General features: G+C 34.9%; 1 protein-coding gene across 1 annotated transcript in view; it reads right to left on the minus strand.

Moving 5' to 3' along the window:
• The window catches only part of LRPPRC (leucine rich pentatricopeptide repeat containing), an 84,118-nt gene that overhangs the window by 55,900 nt on the left and 10,758 nt on the right, over positions 1-17,460 (minus strand). The window contains exons 3-14 of the mRNA XM_015857509.2: positions 16,250-16,372; positions 15,481-15,602; positions 15,333-15,391; positions 14,550-14,636; positions 13,963-14,089; positions 13,239-13,383; positions 12,494-12,636; positions 12,108-12,213; positions 11,917-12,024; positions 6,405-6,523; positions 5,722-5,815; positions 2,625-2,694 (exon numbers count right to left, since the gene is read on the minus strand). Coding sequence (XP_015712995.1) covers positions 2,625-2,694; positions 5,722-5,815; positions 6,405-6,523; positions 11,917-12,024; positions 12,108-12,213; positions 12,494-12,636; positions 13,239-13,383; positions 13,963-14,089; positions 14,550-14,636; positions 15,333-15,391; positions 15,481-15,602; positions 16,250-16,372 — 1,303 coding nt within the window. The remainder of the gene's footprint in view (positions 1-2,624; positions 2,695-5,721; positions 5,816-6,404; positions 6,524-11,916; positions 12,025-12,107; positions 12,214-12,493; positions 12,637-13,238; positions 13,384-13,962; positions 14,090-14,549; positions 14,637-15,332; positions 15,392-15,480; positions 15,603-16,249; positions 16,373-17,460) is intronic.

Here is a 17,460-nt window from a genome sequence, read left to right on the forward strand (position 1 = left end):
ATAGCCACATCATGTTTAAGTCAGTTTTGTACAGAAGGATTGTATATATGTTTTTTTCTTAATGTACTACAACTGAACTCGGCTTCTACTGAACAACACAAAATAATACAGCAGTCCCAATAACTAAGAATGTGTTTCAGCTTTATCTCAAATCCAGTCTTTTAGAATGTGTTAACTGCACTTTTTAGTTTTATACTTCATTCTGTTGACATTTCAAGCAAATAAGCTTCACACAGCAAACACTCAATATGTGGAATTAAAGTCTGGACTCCCATGCATTAAAGTTGGATTTTTATAAACACGTACATTTAATATACTAAATGTAAAAACAAAGATTCCTCCTTTCTCTCTTTATAGAAGAGAACGGAACTGAATGGAGAGCAGTTCTGGGTACAACATACCAAAAACCAAATGTTAACCATTTCACTGAAATATAAATAGCCCAACACATTCTGATTCTCTACAATTAATAGGAATTCTACCTAAATACTACAACTTTTCAACAACTATAAAGCAGCAGCGTTAATCTAGACAAGGCTGGCAGAACAAAAATCAAAAGCTTAACACCTTATTTTTCCTACAATTCTTTTTAAGAAGAAAATGAAATTTCAGTCTCAACAGCTGCAAAAAACTTCAAAGCATTTACAGAAGTTCACAATTTTATTTTACTTAGAAGTTCACAAATCATTTATTCTTTGTGTTAAAGCCACTTGTATTTGAAAATGAGAGAAATGCGGGTCCACATATAGGGAAAAAAAGAAAAAGAAAAAAAAGAAGCTATTGTGAGGTTAGTTAAGCTTTCTTGGGTGAACTCATTCTACCACTGACAGCATGACAATGAACGGCAGATATCAAACGCATCAATTTCCCAAAGTACTCGACTCTGAAATAGTAATGGGACATCAGGTAGATAGAATGGGAATACTTTGAAGCAATAACTGGAAAAGAGCAGCTTCAACAGAAATCCATAAACTAGTCTGCTACAGAAATTGTTTATGCATCCCTAATGTGTCTGTGTTCTGGACTTCTGTACACCAGTTTGAAACTGTTCATTCCAACATTTGAGACCAGCATCTAGACACGAAATTTTGCTGTGCTTGGGTTTTTAAAATATATATCATGATACTCAATATTCTCTTCTTTTATCCTATCATACGCTTAAGCTTCATTTTTAGACTGTTGAAACCATTAAGTTTAAAATGGAGAAGGAAAAATGACTTGGCATGCTTTCAGAAATAGGTAAAATTCAGGCACAGCCAACCTTATAATACAGTTCTTGAAGCCAGGTAACAATAAAGGTGAGATATTACAGAACTGAAAACACTTTGGCCATACTTAATGACCATGGTCAGCTGAAGGAAGTAAAAAAACAAATTGGTCATCTGGGCTCACAACTGGACTGACTGTTTTACCAACTGGGAATGTAACTATTTTGCTTAAGGTAGGTATGATTTTTCAGAAGGTTATTTTCCCAGTACGCATAGATATTATTTTCAATTTGCTCTAAATCACACCCTGATCACCTGCACAATTCTCCTGTAGGAAGGGATTTTCATGCTACTGCTGGTGAACTACGGCAAACATTGCCTTCCTTTTTTGGTCAAATCCTACTTGAATTGATTATTTCTCTATAGTTGCAGACACAAAATTTGTATTAATTAAAAGTTTAACGGTCTGAAACATATTATTCTAAGCCTGACAACTACAAAGAACAGCAAGTCCAACTGGATCTACAACACTACTGTACTTATCCTTTCAAAGTCAAGGTCATATAGTTCTACTCAATCTTAACATTGGTTTGCTTTTTTTCCTTTTCCCTTGGTAGAACATGATCAGCTGGACAAAACTTGCTATTTACTAGATAATTATTTTGGCTGTACTCATCTGGTACGCTTTGCTAATTTGAAATGTGACTGTATTTGGGTTGTATAGCCATTAAGAAAAGTTCAGGAAATCACTTATTCTTTAAAAGCAGTCCTCAGACTCTTGCAGTAATATTAATGTGATTTCTGTGGTGTGGAACTGAAAAAAAATCCACCCTTATTCACAGTCTTTAATGTTTGACTGGAGCAAAAAGAATGACAGAAGTGCCTGTTAGGTCTACAGAAGAATGTATAAATTAAGACAACCCCGTAAGTAGTACAATATCTTCCTTACAAATTGAGGCTAAATAGCTCTGAATACAAAGTCATGTCAGTGTGGCTTCAGCTATCAGATGTATGCCTGGCTTCTATTACTATTCAGTTCTCATTAAGCAGATGTTTAAGGGTTAACAGTGATAATCCTTGGGGGAGTCATGTGAGCACATCGATTTATCAACATAAAACTTCACAAAGATAAAATTTCAAGTGTTCAACGCCCTTATAAGTCTGAATACTGTCAAATACTATAAAACAAATAGGAAGAGTAGTATGTTCAGATATAGTAGAGGCAAGGAAACCAGGAAGAGTAGAAAGAAAGAGAAATATTGCTCAGATCTGCTACAGCTGAAAACCTACTTAAAAATTCTCAAAAATGGAGCAGGGGAAAGAAAGGGGGCAAAGACTGCAGAGACTTGTGCTCAACAAGGCGAAAGCGAGGACACTTAGGTAGAGAGAATAAAAAGGGTATTCATACAACCTTACCTTTTAAATCCCAAAATGAGGCTGTTCCTAAACTGACGAAAATCTATAGGAGGTGTGCTTGCTGAAGACACTGTAAATAAAAGCAGTATTTCTGAACAGACATTCTGAAAAAGCCCTGAACTCCAACCAATCAGTTAGTCATGTAAACAAGAAGTCAAAACTATTTTGTTAATTAGTAAATGGTAACAAACAAAATCCAAATTTCAAATGCTATGGTACTGGAAAAGGTCCTGGCTTTTATCAGCTTTCAATCTGCTTCCTTCCTAAAGGGTTTAAATATTCCAAGAGAGAGATTGTTCGATTCTTAATTGTCGAAATTGTGTTAGCATATACATTCTTCATGCAAACTGAAAAGAGGAAAAAGCATTTTCACTGCACAAAAGTAAAAAGAAAAACAAAATTCCCCATTCGAAAAAGCAAAATAAAAACCATATAACTCTAATCAGGAAAACTGGAGAAATTCATACTGAGGAAAAAAAAAATACACCACAGGCAAATGGTTTTCTGAGTTGTTTTAGACTGAAAACCTGACTTAAAATAGGCATTAATTTTTTTTTCCTTTAAGACCACAATACTTAATGTGCTTATGCCAGTGTAAATTGCTTGACAAGAAAGAAAAAGTAGTTTTATCAATGTAGTGCATTATCCACTGAATTAAGTTAAATGCAAGGGGTGAAAAAGAGGAAAAAACATCTTTGAATAACCCTAAGCTGTTAATATTAACATTCAGAATTGTTGCAATATTGGATGTACGCAAAGGAAAATGAATTTTTTTTTTTAACAATAAATGGCTTCTCAGAGACATTTAGGTCTATGCGTTCAACTTTATACCTTTCCTTCCCTAGATATTCCAAATCAGTCTATGATGTTCTTCTACAACTTCTGTCTCTCATTCCAGCATTACGGTACAGAAAAGAAGGACAACAGCAATATGCAGGCACTGTACAAAGCCACCTCTCTCGCCTTCACTGCTACAATAGCATTAAACCCTCTAAAACCCTGAACACACTGGGCCCCTTCAGCAATAAAAACACCAGCTCTTTGAGAACCTGAGAAATAAAATGCAGGAACAACACACAAAAATACTTCTTAGCCTAAGTGTGGGCATTCAGAAAATTAAGTTTATATGCTTAACTCTGTTGATTTTAAATTCTCAGGTGAAGCTGCTTTCAAGCAACTCTCCGTACAAATCCTCATCCAGTGAAACTTTTTGCTCATAAAATGAGGAGCAGAAAAAGCATTTTGGTATGCTCAGCTGCTGCTGACAATCGGCAACCTGGTTTCCTTAGCAACAAACAAGTCTGAGAAAATCAAGGGGCTGACAATGAAGTGGAATGGAATGGCATGATAGAGGGGAAAAGCAGCTCTCATGTACGCTGCCTTATGCGCCCAGATTCTTCAGCTGATGCTTCACAGTTTTCATCTTGTCGGTAGGAGAAATCTATACATTATAAGGTAGAAGAAGCTGAATCAATACACCTAGATAGCAACCAGCACTGGTACACAGACTCTGCCTCCCCTGACTGCACTGATGAGACAATCTTCAACTGTTTTCCGTACTGCATCTATTTTCCCCCCTTCTTAATACTGCAAAAGAAGCCAATTCAAAAAAAAGTCAGTTGTTTAATAACTTTGCCTTATCTTTTTATAGGTGCTAATTAGGTTTACTAGCATCATTTCAACTTGGTAAACTATTATAGGAGTATCTTACTTTAAAGCTCAAGTTCAAAAGAAATTTTGCATGATTCCATGAATTATTAACGATAGTCTTTATCAAAAGAAATACCATTAAATTTAAATTCAACACCCAGACAACAGCTAAGCAATACACTATGTGAGAGTAATGCCATGACGATAAAACAAAATGCAGCCTATGTAGTATTACTGTATGATCCTAATAAATAGTTGCCCCTACATTTTTCATAGTTAACATTTCTGCTGTACTAATAACTAACAAAAGTAATAGCAAAACGTAAGGTGAACCTTGAAAGATCCACTAGCTGATAAATGTTCATTACTAGAACAAATCACTGACTAACGGCCACTCCTAGTTATTCTTACTCACTTAGATACTAATAGAAAAACTGATTTGAGCTTTCATAGGGACACTCTTGAAGTTTTAATGTCAAATTCAGCTTCTTGCTGTGATTCTTTTTTCATCTTTAAATAAACACCAGGATTATCCTGTTTTACTATAAGTTTATGGTTAATGCTATTTTTCAAGCCTCAACACAACCTCCCAGAGTCACAGCTTAGTTCTTCCTTCATTAGTTAGAGAAGTCGGGGACTATTACATCAGGAGTCTCCTTAAGCTTCTCCCTTAGTGTTATACAAAAATAACTGTTGTTTGAGGGATTTTTTTTTCCCCCATCAGATTTAGTCCAAGATCAGAAGTTTTATTATGAACTCAGTATAACAGACAAATAAAAGATATGTTTTTAATTCTGAAGAGATACATGCATTACAATTTAACCGTGCAAATCATCCCATTGCATGCATTTAATCAATGAAATATATTAATGTTAGCAGCCAGTGACCATCAGAACAGTCTCTGAAGAGTACTCTTAAGTGATTAAGTCACGCTATTACAACTCCATGACCTAATTACCCCATCAAATTCATACACAACTTCCATTGACAAACAAACAAGCAGAGTACCCTCAGGTTAACATCAATGCCATTCAGCTTTTTAAAGCTAGTTTGTTCATAAATTATTCTGTAGTACTTTGAAAACACAGACTGCCATCCCAAGAAATTTTTGCCACAAACAGAAAACATGTCCAGTTCCTGTGCCAAGACTTTGAACAGTTATTGTGTAAGGCAAATTGCTTTTTTAAGTGCTATACATCCTATCACAATCACAGCTTTGCTAAATATGATATATGCAATGTTATGGCCAACCTCAATACTAGAAGACGATTTAACCATGATATGTTGTTCAGAATTTAAGGTTTTGAGTTTGACATCTTGTCACAGAGAACCTCGTGTAATGAAACCTTTGCTCAGACATCCCACATATTTTTATAGCCTTTAACCCCTTAGCATATAATCTATCAGCACTGAGTATGTAGTAACACATGACATGAAATATACTTACATAGAGAAACAACATTTTTCAGTCTTCCGTGTCCTGCTTCATGTCTAATTCGTGCTATAAAGAGTCCATCAGTTTCAAAGAGGCAGTTATTTTCCTGGAGAAAAAAACCCAACAAAACCAACACTAAGAAGACTGTCCGATATATATTTTTAAATGCTTCCTTCCCAAAAACTATTGGCATTCTTGCACTGATATCTGTTGATAACCTAAAAGATGCCCTACAGATGTCTACATGGCTAACTGGATGAGTCGCTACTCAAAATTTATTCAGTTTCTGTATCAAAATCAATTGGAAAAGAGAGTGAGCAATTGCAAAAAGAGTGGGAGAGGAACTCTCATGTCCGTAATTTGAATCAAATAAGAAAAGGACTGCATCGGAAATAATTATTACTGACACGGTCATAGTTTTAATCCCCAGAAGAAAAGCAACACATGTTTTTAGTCTCTGACTTCTAGAAACAGAAAGTTAACAAAACCCAAGGATGATATTTAGGTTAGCTCTGAAACAGCAAAATAAAAAAGAAGGGCAAACAAACAGAGTAATGACCGCTTCAAAAGTAAACTCAATATACTAAACAGGCTTGATCACACAAGTTCACATTTAGAGCAGTACAGGTACAGAAAACATATAGAGAAACATACCATGCAATAATCGCCTTCATGAATTCTAAACGCAAACTCACCTTCATCTGGGCACAGGCAGTTTCGATATCGGCAAAATTTTTAAAAACATAGTCTGTGTACGTTTCTGCATTGAGTTCCACCCCCAACTCATGCATCACTTTGAGGACCTCAAAGACACCTATCAAAACAGAATGGGTAAAGCTAAGCACTGCGGAAAAATGAGTACCTGGAGAAACATTTAAAAATAAATGTTGCATTTCAAAAACCAGACTTGTCTCCTCAATTTTTTTTCTTGAAAAAGGGAAAATACTGCATTTTTATTTGAAGCGTTAATGAAGATCTTAATTGTGAAACTTGAAATTGATCTGCTAGACTTCCTGTTGCACGCTGCACAGTCAAAACCAAGAAACACTTTGCTAGCTAACACACTGCTAATACAAAAAGTTATTTTCCAGCATAGTTAAAATGACTGTTACTATCATTTATATTGCAAATCATCTTCTAAAGTTATATATGCCTATATTAGTAGGCATAAAAAACAATTTGAAATTCAATGCGAAGAATCAGATGACTTCAAGACAGAAGCACATTCATCAGCATGTAATAAATTCTGAGCTTTGTTCCCAGAACCCAATCCCACTTAGTAAGGCAAGATCCATTCTTACATTTTTATTTAAAGCTTTCAAAGACCTGTTTAACACAAATAACATTTTCATCAGCAAATGGGTTAACTACTGCCTGCATCAATGCATCAGCTTCAGAATGGAAATTCAGAAAAAGATTGGAGTCTCCAAAGCCCCGGTGAAGCTGCGTTACAACTTCTACATGATCCAGATCAATTCACACATTATTGCTGTACATGAGCTTTTGAAGACAATGGAAACCAAATCTTAACAGAGCTCAACAATAACATCATAGAGTTTTAGAGTATAATTCATGCTTTTTAATTGTTCACACTCTTCTAGTGTGCGGAAACTTCTTGCAATAACCCTAGTAAGCAAACTCAGAACCTCTGTCAAAACCAATACAGGTATTATCATTTCTGCTGGTCTAAAAACGATTTGTCAGTTGCTGCAGGACACCAGTTCCAAACAGCATATGTTTTTTTCAACTTGCATTTCATACTTATTACTTTAAAAATGTAAAGTTTCCCAAAGTCCCTGTCTTTGCCCTGGAGTGCCACCTATGGAAAAGTGACACTTCCATGAATATTTTATGCAGTGCACTATGGTGCAAATAATCAAATGTGAATTCCCTTTGAGCACTTGCAAATACATGCAGGCAAGTCACACTAGATTAAAGTCGCATCATCTGTTCGAGTTTGCCTTAAACAAAACTCTGATTTTGGCCCAGAATATGTGAAAATATGAATAAAGAATTAATTGCAGCAAATCTTTCCTGATACCTTTGAAATCTTGACAGCTACTTTCTACCTAACTCTACTTAATATTTTCACCTTCTCAGCAAATATATTAAACCCTCTTCAGTTAAATGAAGTATGGTAAAACTCAGGAGATCCAAGTTCAAATTTCGTACCTTGATCAAAGTACTAAATAAAGGGGCTCGTTAAGCATAACCATTCCCAAGTAGCCATTTCTCACAAAAACACTGAATGACCTGGCACAACTCCTGAGCCGGTAACAGCACGTGTGAAGGTTAGGAAGCGAGCAGAAGACTGGGATGAAAATTAAGGAGGTACATCAGCAAACTACTGAAGTACTGCACATAGCCAAATTAAGGTGTGACTAAAAACCATACTGAACAATAAGAAAAACAAAAAGCCACAACCAAATAGTCTTTCGGTCAGACTCTGTGCATTACTAGAGCTCATTTTCCTTCTGCCAAAGATTAGTCTCTGAACCACAGAACAGTTCATTTTAAAAGTCTGCATCTTAGATACAAATTGTGCAGACATGAAGTTTTAGAATTTTTATTCACAGCAAATAACACATGAAATTATAAGTCCTTTTTTCCTAGATGCACAGTAGTTCCACTGACCAACAGGACCTCACAGTAAATTCCTCCAGCCACTACTCCACTTGATCAAGAGGAGTTTTTTAAGACATCATACTGAAAGAGCTGAAAAATAAAAGTTAAATACTTAAGTTAAGAGGACAGTTGCAGGGAACAAAATACAATCTAACTTTTATCAATTGCTGGAAATAGCACTGGAACACCCCAGCAGAGGTACAAAACCATCTTTCCAGGTTCAAATAAGTATATTCAAACACAAATGCAAAATACATCTATCATAAGATGGCCACAGTATCTGTGATAGAGCACAGCAAGTTGCTGCTCCTCAAGAAAAGGGAGAGACTCGCATTTCAGTCTATCTTCCATTTCTCAAGTTTTGTAAAAGAAGTGCTCCTCACTAATATGGTTCCACCAGAACAGGGGAACTTCTAAGGCACTTAAGTACAGTTCCACATGGTAAAGTCCAGCAAAACTGAGCTTAAAGTAATTCTCCAAACAAAAAAACATTGTCTGGATGACGAGCTACGAGATATGGTTTAGTGGTTTGCTGTAGCTACGGTAATGGGAGGTCGGTTGGACTAGGTGATCTTGTAGGTCCTTTTCAACCTTCTGCTATTAATCTGAGATGCAGTCAGAATTTTGTGGCTGGAGAGATGTGCCTTCAAAACACAACCTCAAGAATTACTTCGGGAAACTACTCATTACTCATCTGTCAGTGTGGACTCACGCTTATTCACCTTTTCATCCATCTTTTAATACAAGAGGCATAGAAAAAATTGAAAATAAAAAATAACTAAATTGACTCCATAATAAATGAAGGAGTGAAATAACATGTTCAGTTATTAGCCAAGTCAAACATGCTTAACTTAAATAGGCATTTCAGCTTATATACAAGATGAATCTCAACGCCAATTACCTTTTCAGATCTACAGCTCTTTTAAACCCTTTTAAATATTTTCATTCCTAAGCCTAACAGTATTTATTTAGATAAACGTTACAGAAGTTAGCACTTAATATAAAAGATATACCTTAAAGCAAGCATATCCAATCTGAAATTGTCTGCCTGTGTAAAAATGACTCAAAAGCACCGGCTGCTAGTTCAGACTGATTAAGTTCTCTAAGGTATATTTAAACAATTGCCCTATTTATCTTCATTCCTCTTAGCCATTATTTCACTCTTATTTCTTTCAGCTTCAATTCCATAACAGAAAAGTTAGGGAATCTTCTTTGATATCCCATGTCAGCTTTTGTTACAATAAACATTAGATAAATGTGCAGTTAAATGTTGCTACTGGTTATATAATTGCTTGGGTCATACTACGTATACTGATTCAGGCAATGTTTCCTTAAGTTCTAGACAAGTTGTTGCTTATGTCATGCGTGATTTAAAGATTTAGGTCTGTTGTCTACTTTCTATTAGATTTTTAGCAGGTTTTTTTCCCCCTAGAACTTATTTTTCATTTTCAAAAAATTACCTGTATTGTGATACAAAACGATACACATCAGGCCAGGCATTACTACTTTGCAGAGAAAGGAATTATTAGTTCCTTTTTAGTATGAGATGTGATACCGTGCCTATATCTTTGTTTGCACAGACCTGTTGTTTTATTTATTCAGCTTCTACAAAGCACCACTCTGCTCACTTACTGTCTGTTGTCACCTTCAGATTCTCACTGAAGCATTATTGTTTTCTCCGTTATTTCTACGAAAATTTCAGGGTGCTCCCATCTCCCCTATCCCTTAACTGTACTGGTTATATTTTGAGACAGTGATTCTCATCTATTCATTCTTCTTTTTAATTACTATTAAATTTCAAAAATCAATGCGAGCTTGCACATGGGAAGACAATTTGTTTCACTGTACTAAGTATAATTCCACTAATTCTTCACTGCAGAAAAAAAAATGCTTAGATACCTTCTCACTATAACTATGTATGCACAGAATAGTAACTTCTATGCCTCACAATTCAAGCTCAGGCACTAAGTATGAGGTTGCAAAAATGTGTTTGCACATCCATGATATGATTTATATAGTCATGCAGAAGTATATACATCCAAATTCTTTGGAGATAGAAAAAGAATGGCTTTGTAGGATATGTTAAAGAAAGTGAGTTAGGATAAAGTATCTGTTCTCCAACTATGCTCTTCTTAATTAGCTCCCATGACTACCAGTAGGAACCCCTAGCCGAAGCACAACTGACTTCTGCAGTAGGAGTCAAAAATAAAGGAAATCTCTGAACTTGTGGAAACCAGAAGAAATCTGAAGCTGGAGTTTCTCTGAAACAGCTTCAGCTTTGGGAGCTATGTCTGAATCTACCACTTCCAGCATCTCTTGCATCTTCCTAACCAAAGTGAAATCTTGGCAGTAACAGCCAGCCTTTTTCATTCAGGCATCACCTGCATCTACTGAACTATGACACAATTTCATCTTATTTATCTTTGGCAACTCTGTACTCCCAATTAAATCACAAAGGACCGAACTAAATCACTTACAGACATAAAATACTACTGAACTTTCAAACACTTGAAACCAGGAATAAGCTAAACTTGGGAAGTTGTCTAGCACATCAGAACCCAAAGAGTTAATAAAAACCTGAATATTGTTTTCACAAAGGCTTTTTGAAAGAGACTTGAGACATTTTTATAGCCAGAAACAATTAGGGAATACTTGTTTCAGCATTTCTTCCAAACTGGAATGTGACTGTATATTTAAGATAAAATTGCGATATGAAGAGTCTGCTAAAAGCACTTTTTTTTTGTTTGTGCATTTTGTTTGTCACCCAGTGTCACACTAACAACTCTGCATCTCATTCTAAAGCACATTATACTGTGAGATAAGATGAAAAAGACAGTTTTTTGTTTCCCCATGGGGGAAGTACTTCTGTTAAAAGCATCTTTTTACAATACCATTCTTTCTGAATTACCAATAACGCAAACCAAAGAATTAGATACTGTACTCTAAAATTTAATATTTGTTCAATTCTTATTCATATCCTGTAGACATCCCCATGTGTAACAGGGGAAAGTATGCTAAATGCTCAAATCTACTTAAGAATCCTGAAGATTGAGCATTTCTGTCCTTCAATCAGAATGCTGTCAGGTCAGGCTCTCACATTCAGCAATGTAAGTTTTCCTGCAGTTTTTATTATTATAACTAAACTCACATGTGGCTTATCAAGTAGATAATAAGTCATTTTTAAAAAAAGAATTGGATTTGAAGTCCAAGAGTGCTATTATAACTTAACCTTACTTGTAAATGCTCTCTCAGATTTCGGTTTCTTCAAAAGTAAGCTCTCAAATGTAATAAGGAGTGAGAAGAACCACTGGAAGTCAGGAAGAATGTAAAGAGTTAAAAAGAAACTCTTCCACACATCTTCCTATGCAAAGGTAAGCTATGTAAATTTGAAAAACTGTATCATGATTAACAAAGAAAGGTGAGTTTTAAAAAGCTTTTCCAAAGGAAAAACATTCACCGCTAACTAAGAAATGCAGCAAGGTCTTCGCTCACTTTTGAAAGCCTGGTAAATCTTCATGTGGTGCTTTAGTAAAGATTTGTGCCTCAGGTATACAATAAAGCAAAATGAGCAAAGATACTAACCTTTAAGATTCTTCTCCTTCTGGAACCCAACTAGCAGTGGCCAGGAATAGTGAGGTCTGATTGGCAAGCCTTCCTCCTTCATGGCCTTCATCACATCGATAGCCAGGTCTAAAGATATTCACAGGATAATTAAGCAGTGACGAAGTACTTTAAGAACACACACAAACACACAAAATAAATAAGGACTATACCTGATCTGTTGGTCTCCAAAGCACAACGCAAAATAAATACCAATGGTGCCGAGTGCATTTTTGCTTCTTTTAACTCATTACAAAACTGCTTCAACTTGCTCATGGGCTGTAAAGAATTTCAAGAATTAATGAATTTTTCAATGCTTCTAACTTTTTAAGAACATCAAAGTCTTCTAATGTTAAGGCAGTGCATATTACGCATGCCAAATATGCTCCTTCAGTGAATTTCAACTCACTGTTTAAATGGGCACAAAGCACTAGAACCTGTGATTCTTTAAGAATGGGTAAAAAAAAAATCTACTCTTGTCCACCTCTGCAGTTACATTAAACAAAATAAATATGGTGTTTTAAGCGCACTATGAAAAAAGTATTATTATTCTGCATACCATATTCCTATTTACACAGTGCTGCAAGAAGAAGCTTCCCTGGTCCACATTTTCAGGCGATGAATGATTGTAAGTCTTCAAAATGTGAAAACTTATGTCTTCAAAGCCATGAGTTACCAGAGACAAACACAGGTTCATCATATCTAGCAAATGAAAAACAGAAAACAAGAAAAAACAAAATTAAAGCACGTACCTATTTTCTCACTTAAATAATGAAAGTAGTGAAAGCTAGGGAAGAAAACATGCATGTATCATTGACGTAGTACTTAATATTATTAATCAAATTACTCTTTATGGAAGTAATACAGACTACTCTTCACAGAATTATTTGTACAATCATGAAATTCATGTTTCCCACTAAACGGATCATACCAAAAATTAGCAAAGCATCACCGCTGTAGCGTGGCAGGATATTACATAAGAGAAACACAATTCTAAACTTGTCAAGAATAAAATTTAAAAAAGGTATTAAGTGTAATTAACAGTTATTAATAACAGGGCTCCACCACTTACCATTTTACAAAGTCTTAAGGAATTTTACAAGATAAAAAACATATTCATTTTTGTATGTGAAACACTAAAATTGGTTTACATTACACATTCCAAAAAATGTAATTAAAAGTAGCATAGCAAATCCATAGACTAATGGCAAGAATCCTATTTTCTATATATGCCCAAAGCCACACAAAAAAGAACAAAAAAAAACACAACTATATTTGATACCATGGAGTACCCAAGGATATACCTGGAATCAACTCCTTTTCAAATCTTATGCGTTCTTTAATGTCTTCTATGTACTGAGGATATCCAGCTTTGGCAAGGCTAAAAATCACCTGCATCAAAACTCTATCCATAAGGTACCCCTCAGTTTTATCAACCTCATCTAGAGTCTGGAAAAAAGAAAAAAAACAATTTATCAGAGCGCACTCTGACCTGAAAGAGAATATATTAAAAGACTGATATTTACAAAAATCTGTTGGCAGTCTTTTTTTTGTTTGTTTTGCTCATTTTTAAATAAACAGGTTTAAGTACACAAAAGGCAGAGAATACTAAAGTTCCCGGAAGTCAAATACATTTGGAAAGTAAAAATGGACAGGTAAAAGGGATATAACATTTTTTCTCCAGTATCTAGTCATACATTAAAACACCAGGATCATCGAGGTTTACATATCACATTCAAGAGACAGATGTTGTAAGATCCCTGAATTATTAAATCACTCACTGGTAAGCAACATTCATCACATCTTCTCATAGTGTGAAAAGCAACTATCGTTAGATGAATATTGTTCATGAAGTAAGAAACTGCTTTCAGTTAACCCAGCTATTCAGATGCAAAAAATAAAAATAAGTATTTTTTGCTATGAGGAAATTAGTTATAAAATTCAGCATTATTCCTCCTGTATAGAGAGAAAACACTGCAATATTAAACAAAACAAAAGATCAAACAAATTTCTTTAAATTTGCAATACCTTCTTGATGTTATCAACATCGCCCTTTTCAGCATACACATTCAGCAGCGATAAATAGGTGTCTGGACCAGGCTCAACACCAGCCATCCTCATCACAGAAAGGATATTTTCTGCACTCTTGATATCACTAGAAGAATTGAAAAGAAAGACCCTCAGTGGCTTTAATCATAATGCTACTGACTGTCACTTCCACATTCCATCATTTAGTTATTAATTATTGGGAACAAAGGTTGCAACAAGCACAAAGAAACCTATTTTAACTAACACTCTAAAAGGTCAAAATACAAATCTTTTTATTTTTCTATTACTTCAAATTTTAACTTAAACAATTAAAAGAGTTCGAAAGTTTAAATGCAACCAATTTTCACACAGTACACAAGAACAGTAATTTGTTTTGAAGTGCAACATTTTCAGGCAAGAAAGATTGCTACCTTGCAAAATAAGCCCTGTCTGCTTCAAAAATGCATCACGAGACGATACTTTACATTATGCAAAACTATTATGCTATTTTGTGGCACATACATTTTCTTTACGGTGTCACTCTATGCAAAAGCAAAAAATAAGGAGTATTGACATATTAACATTACCCTGCTCTTGCATGACCTTTCACAAGGCTACTGAATACTGCTTCAGTGATTGGGAGATCTTTGCTCTTCATAAATCCAAGAATCTTACTGCAAAAGACAAGACAGCAAATGGTTGGCTTTTTCTTATTTTTAATTTGAAAAGAAACTACTGAGCTATTACTGCACTGCTGGACAAGATCTATATCATCAGAAAGGAACAAATTATATCTTAGGTTGCTGCATAATACAAACATAAACTCAGTTATTTTCCTTTTTTCACATGAAATGTACTTGCCACTTTGAAATATGCACAGGCAAAAGGGTGGGGCTGGGTTTCTTACTATCTTTTCTTTGGCATGCCTAGCAATCACACTGCTGCAACTTGAAAGCTAATGTAGCAAGAGTTAGACAGACATGAAGTAAGCCCTGTGTAACAAAAGAATTACTACTACCCCCTCCTTTTCCCATTTAGTTCTCAAATGGGGCCATTTTCTTACACAGGCAGTAAGCATTCATGCCTCATACTTTTTCATACCTGCTACAGAAACGACAAAACAAGTTATTTTCTGAACAACGCAAATACAATTTAATTCCAACACAGGTGTATCACAGTTTTATTTTGTTTGCGTAGGCTCCAGCTGTCTCTAAAAAATTGCTATTCAGTGCTCGAATAAATTATACTTAATACTCTTTGCTTTGCTCAATTTATAAGAATTACACTGAAATGAGTTTTAATATTAATGACAGAGAATATGATAAACAGATTTCTTAGAAACCCTTTTCAACATAAATGCAAAAGAATACCTCGCTCCTTCAATGTCACCCTCATTGCAATAAGCAGCAATCAACCTTTGGTATGTAACCTACAAAAAACAAGAAGGGGAATTTAACAATTTCTATCCAACAGATGGATACAGTTATTGAGGAAAAAACACCATTGAAGAATACCTACTCGATTGGGCTGCACATTAGCTTCCTCCATTCTGGCTAAGAACTCAGTTGGAGAAAATTTATGCTCATTTTGAAGGTAAACTTTCAGTAAAGCATTATAGTGGCTCGTGTCATAGACAGCACCTAAGGAAATATTTCAACCACAGTGTTAACGTATGCTCCCTAAATGTCAACATGATTTTACAGTTCACACAAATAGTTTCTTATCAACTTTATTATAACTTTTAGTCAGGCCACTTCCTATTATCCACCTTTGCAGTAACACATATTTAACAGCATATATTTGTTTATAGAAGCCTGAAACATAACAACAGCACAAGTACATTGTTGCTGATGTGCAAGCTGTTCCACAGCCAGTTAACCTATGCAACATACAGACATAAATGAATAACTTAAAAATTATCTGATAAAGTATCTGGCAGAACTAGAAATACTTAGTCCAGCAGATAAATCAAGCTAATATCTAAAAGAAAATACAATACATTCTTACAATAATAAGAAAAAAAAAATCAAGTTTAAGCACCAGAAAAAGAAATCTTAGATACTTTTAACACCCCTAGATGTCACTATAACTCCCAGAATAGGGAATAAGACTCTCACCTGAATAGTAAAACCTACTGCTTATTTGCTAATGAGTTTTAGCCACTATAACCTAACTCTTAAACACTATTAAAATGCAACCACTTTTTTAATTACAAAAAAAAAAAAAAAAAAAAAGCAACAGAAGTGTACAACTACTCCAGAAGGACATTTTAACAAAATCTGCCTACCCAGTTCTTTCATCTTGTCCCATATCATATGGGCCAGCTCTGTTCTTTCAGATGACAACACCTCCGGTAATAGAGCACCACAGCTACGCAACAAAAGCAAGGTCTGGTTACTCCCTGGACAACCTACAGAAAAACAAAACAAAACACATTAATAAGAATTATTAATGGATTCAAGTAAACCAGAAATAGTCACTCAACACAGAAGCAGTCAGGCTGCAACTCTGTCAGATGTAAAAGCTGCTGGGAATTATAACTTTAAAAGAGTATAGGCATTTTTAAGCTCTACTCTTTGGGAATTCACTTGAATGATAACATTGAAGCAATTTTAAATACATTTATAGAATATTATTGTCTAAATTTAAGATTTTAAGGTAACAATCATGCATATTTTTAAGAGCTAAGCCCTCATACTTCTATATAATGTTTTAAAAAATACCCATTTTTGAAAATCATTTTATAGCTCTAGGTAAGAAAGGTGGTTTTAGTCTCCCAGAACAAGAGTTCACATAGCTGATAAATCACCGTGTCACCCTCTTCAGAAGTACCAGACTGTGCGTGAATCTATATGCAAGTCACATCAAGCTTTACAAGAGAGGATGCCTTGTTAGGACCTAATACAAAGTAGCATGAAGATCACAGGACACCACTGAAACTCATCCACCTGGCAGAGGGTTTTGAATTTTTCACTGGTATCAATGCAGACCTGTAAATAAACTTTCATCTTATTTAGGAAAAATAAAAAAAAAAAAAACAAGAAGCCTATAATTCAACTCAGCTTGCCTTCTCTTTCAATCAAACTCTTTTTCTGTTGCTATGCTGTTTCTGAAACTACTCTTAACCTCCGGTTTTTAGTGGGACAGTGCGATGACTGAACTTTAAAGCTAACAAGAGAAGTTGCTGGTAAACAGCAACAGTTGTATACTGGAATGCTTTTTTCAGCACAAACATTTGACAGACAGGAATGTCAGTGGAAAAGAGATGGAAAAAACTTTTGTGTTCAAGTGGTACACAGCCACATATTTCATCATAAATAATTAAAAAAACAAATGTAAAAAGATACTGATCCATTGAAATATTTAAGCATATCATATCTAATAAAATAAAATGCAATAGAATCTTCAGAATTTAACACTCACTAAACAGGATACTGAAATGTTTAAGCAATGACACCATTATGCACTGAAGAGGATTAATGACAAAACATGCCACTT

The sequence above is a fragment of the Coturnix japonica genome, chromosome 3, assembly GCF_001577835.2.
Source record: "Coturnix japonica isolate 7356 chromosome 3, Coturnix japonica 2.1, whole genome shotgun sequence".
Taxonomy (NCBI): Eukaryota; Metazoa; Chordata; class Aves; order Galliformes; family Phasianidae; genus Coturnix; species Coturnix japonica.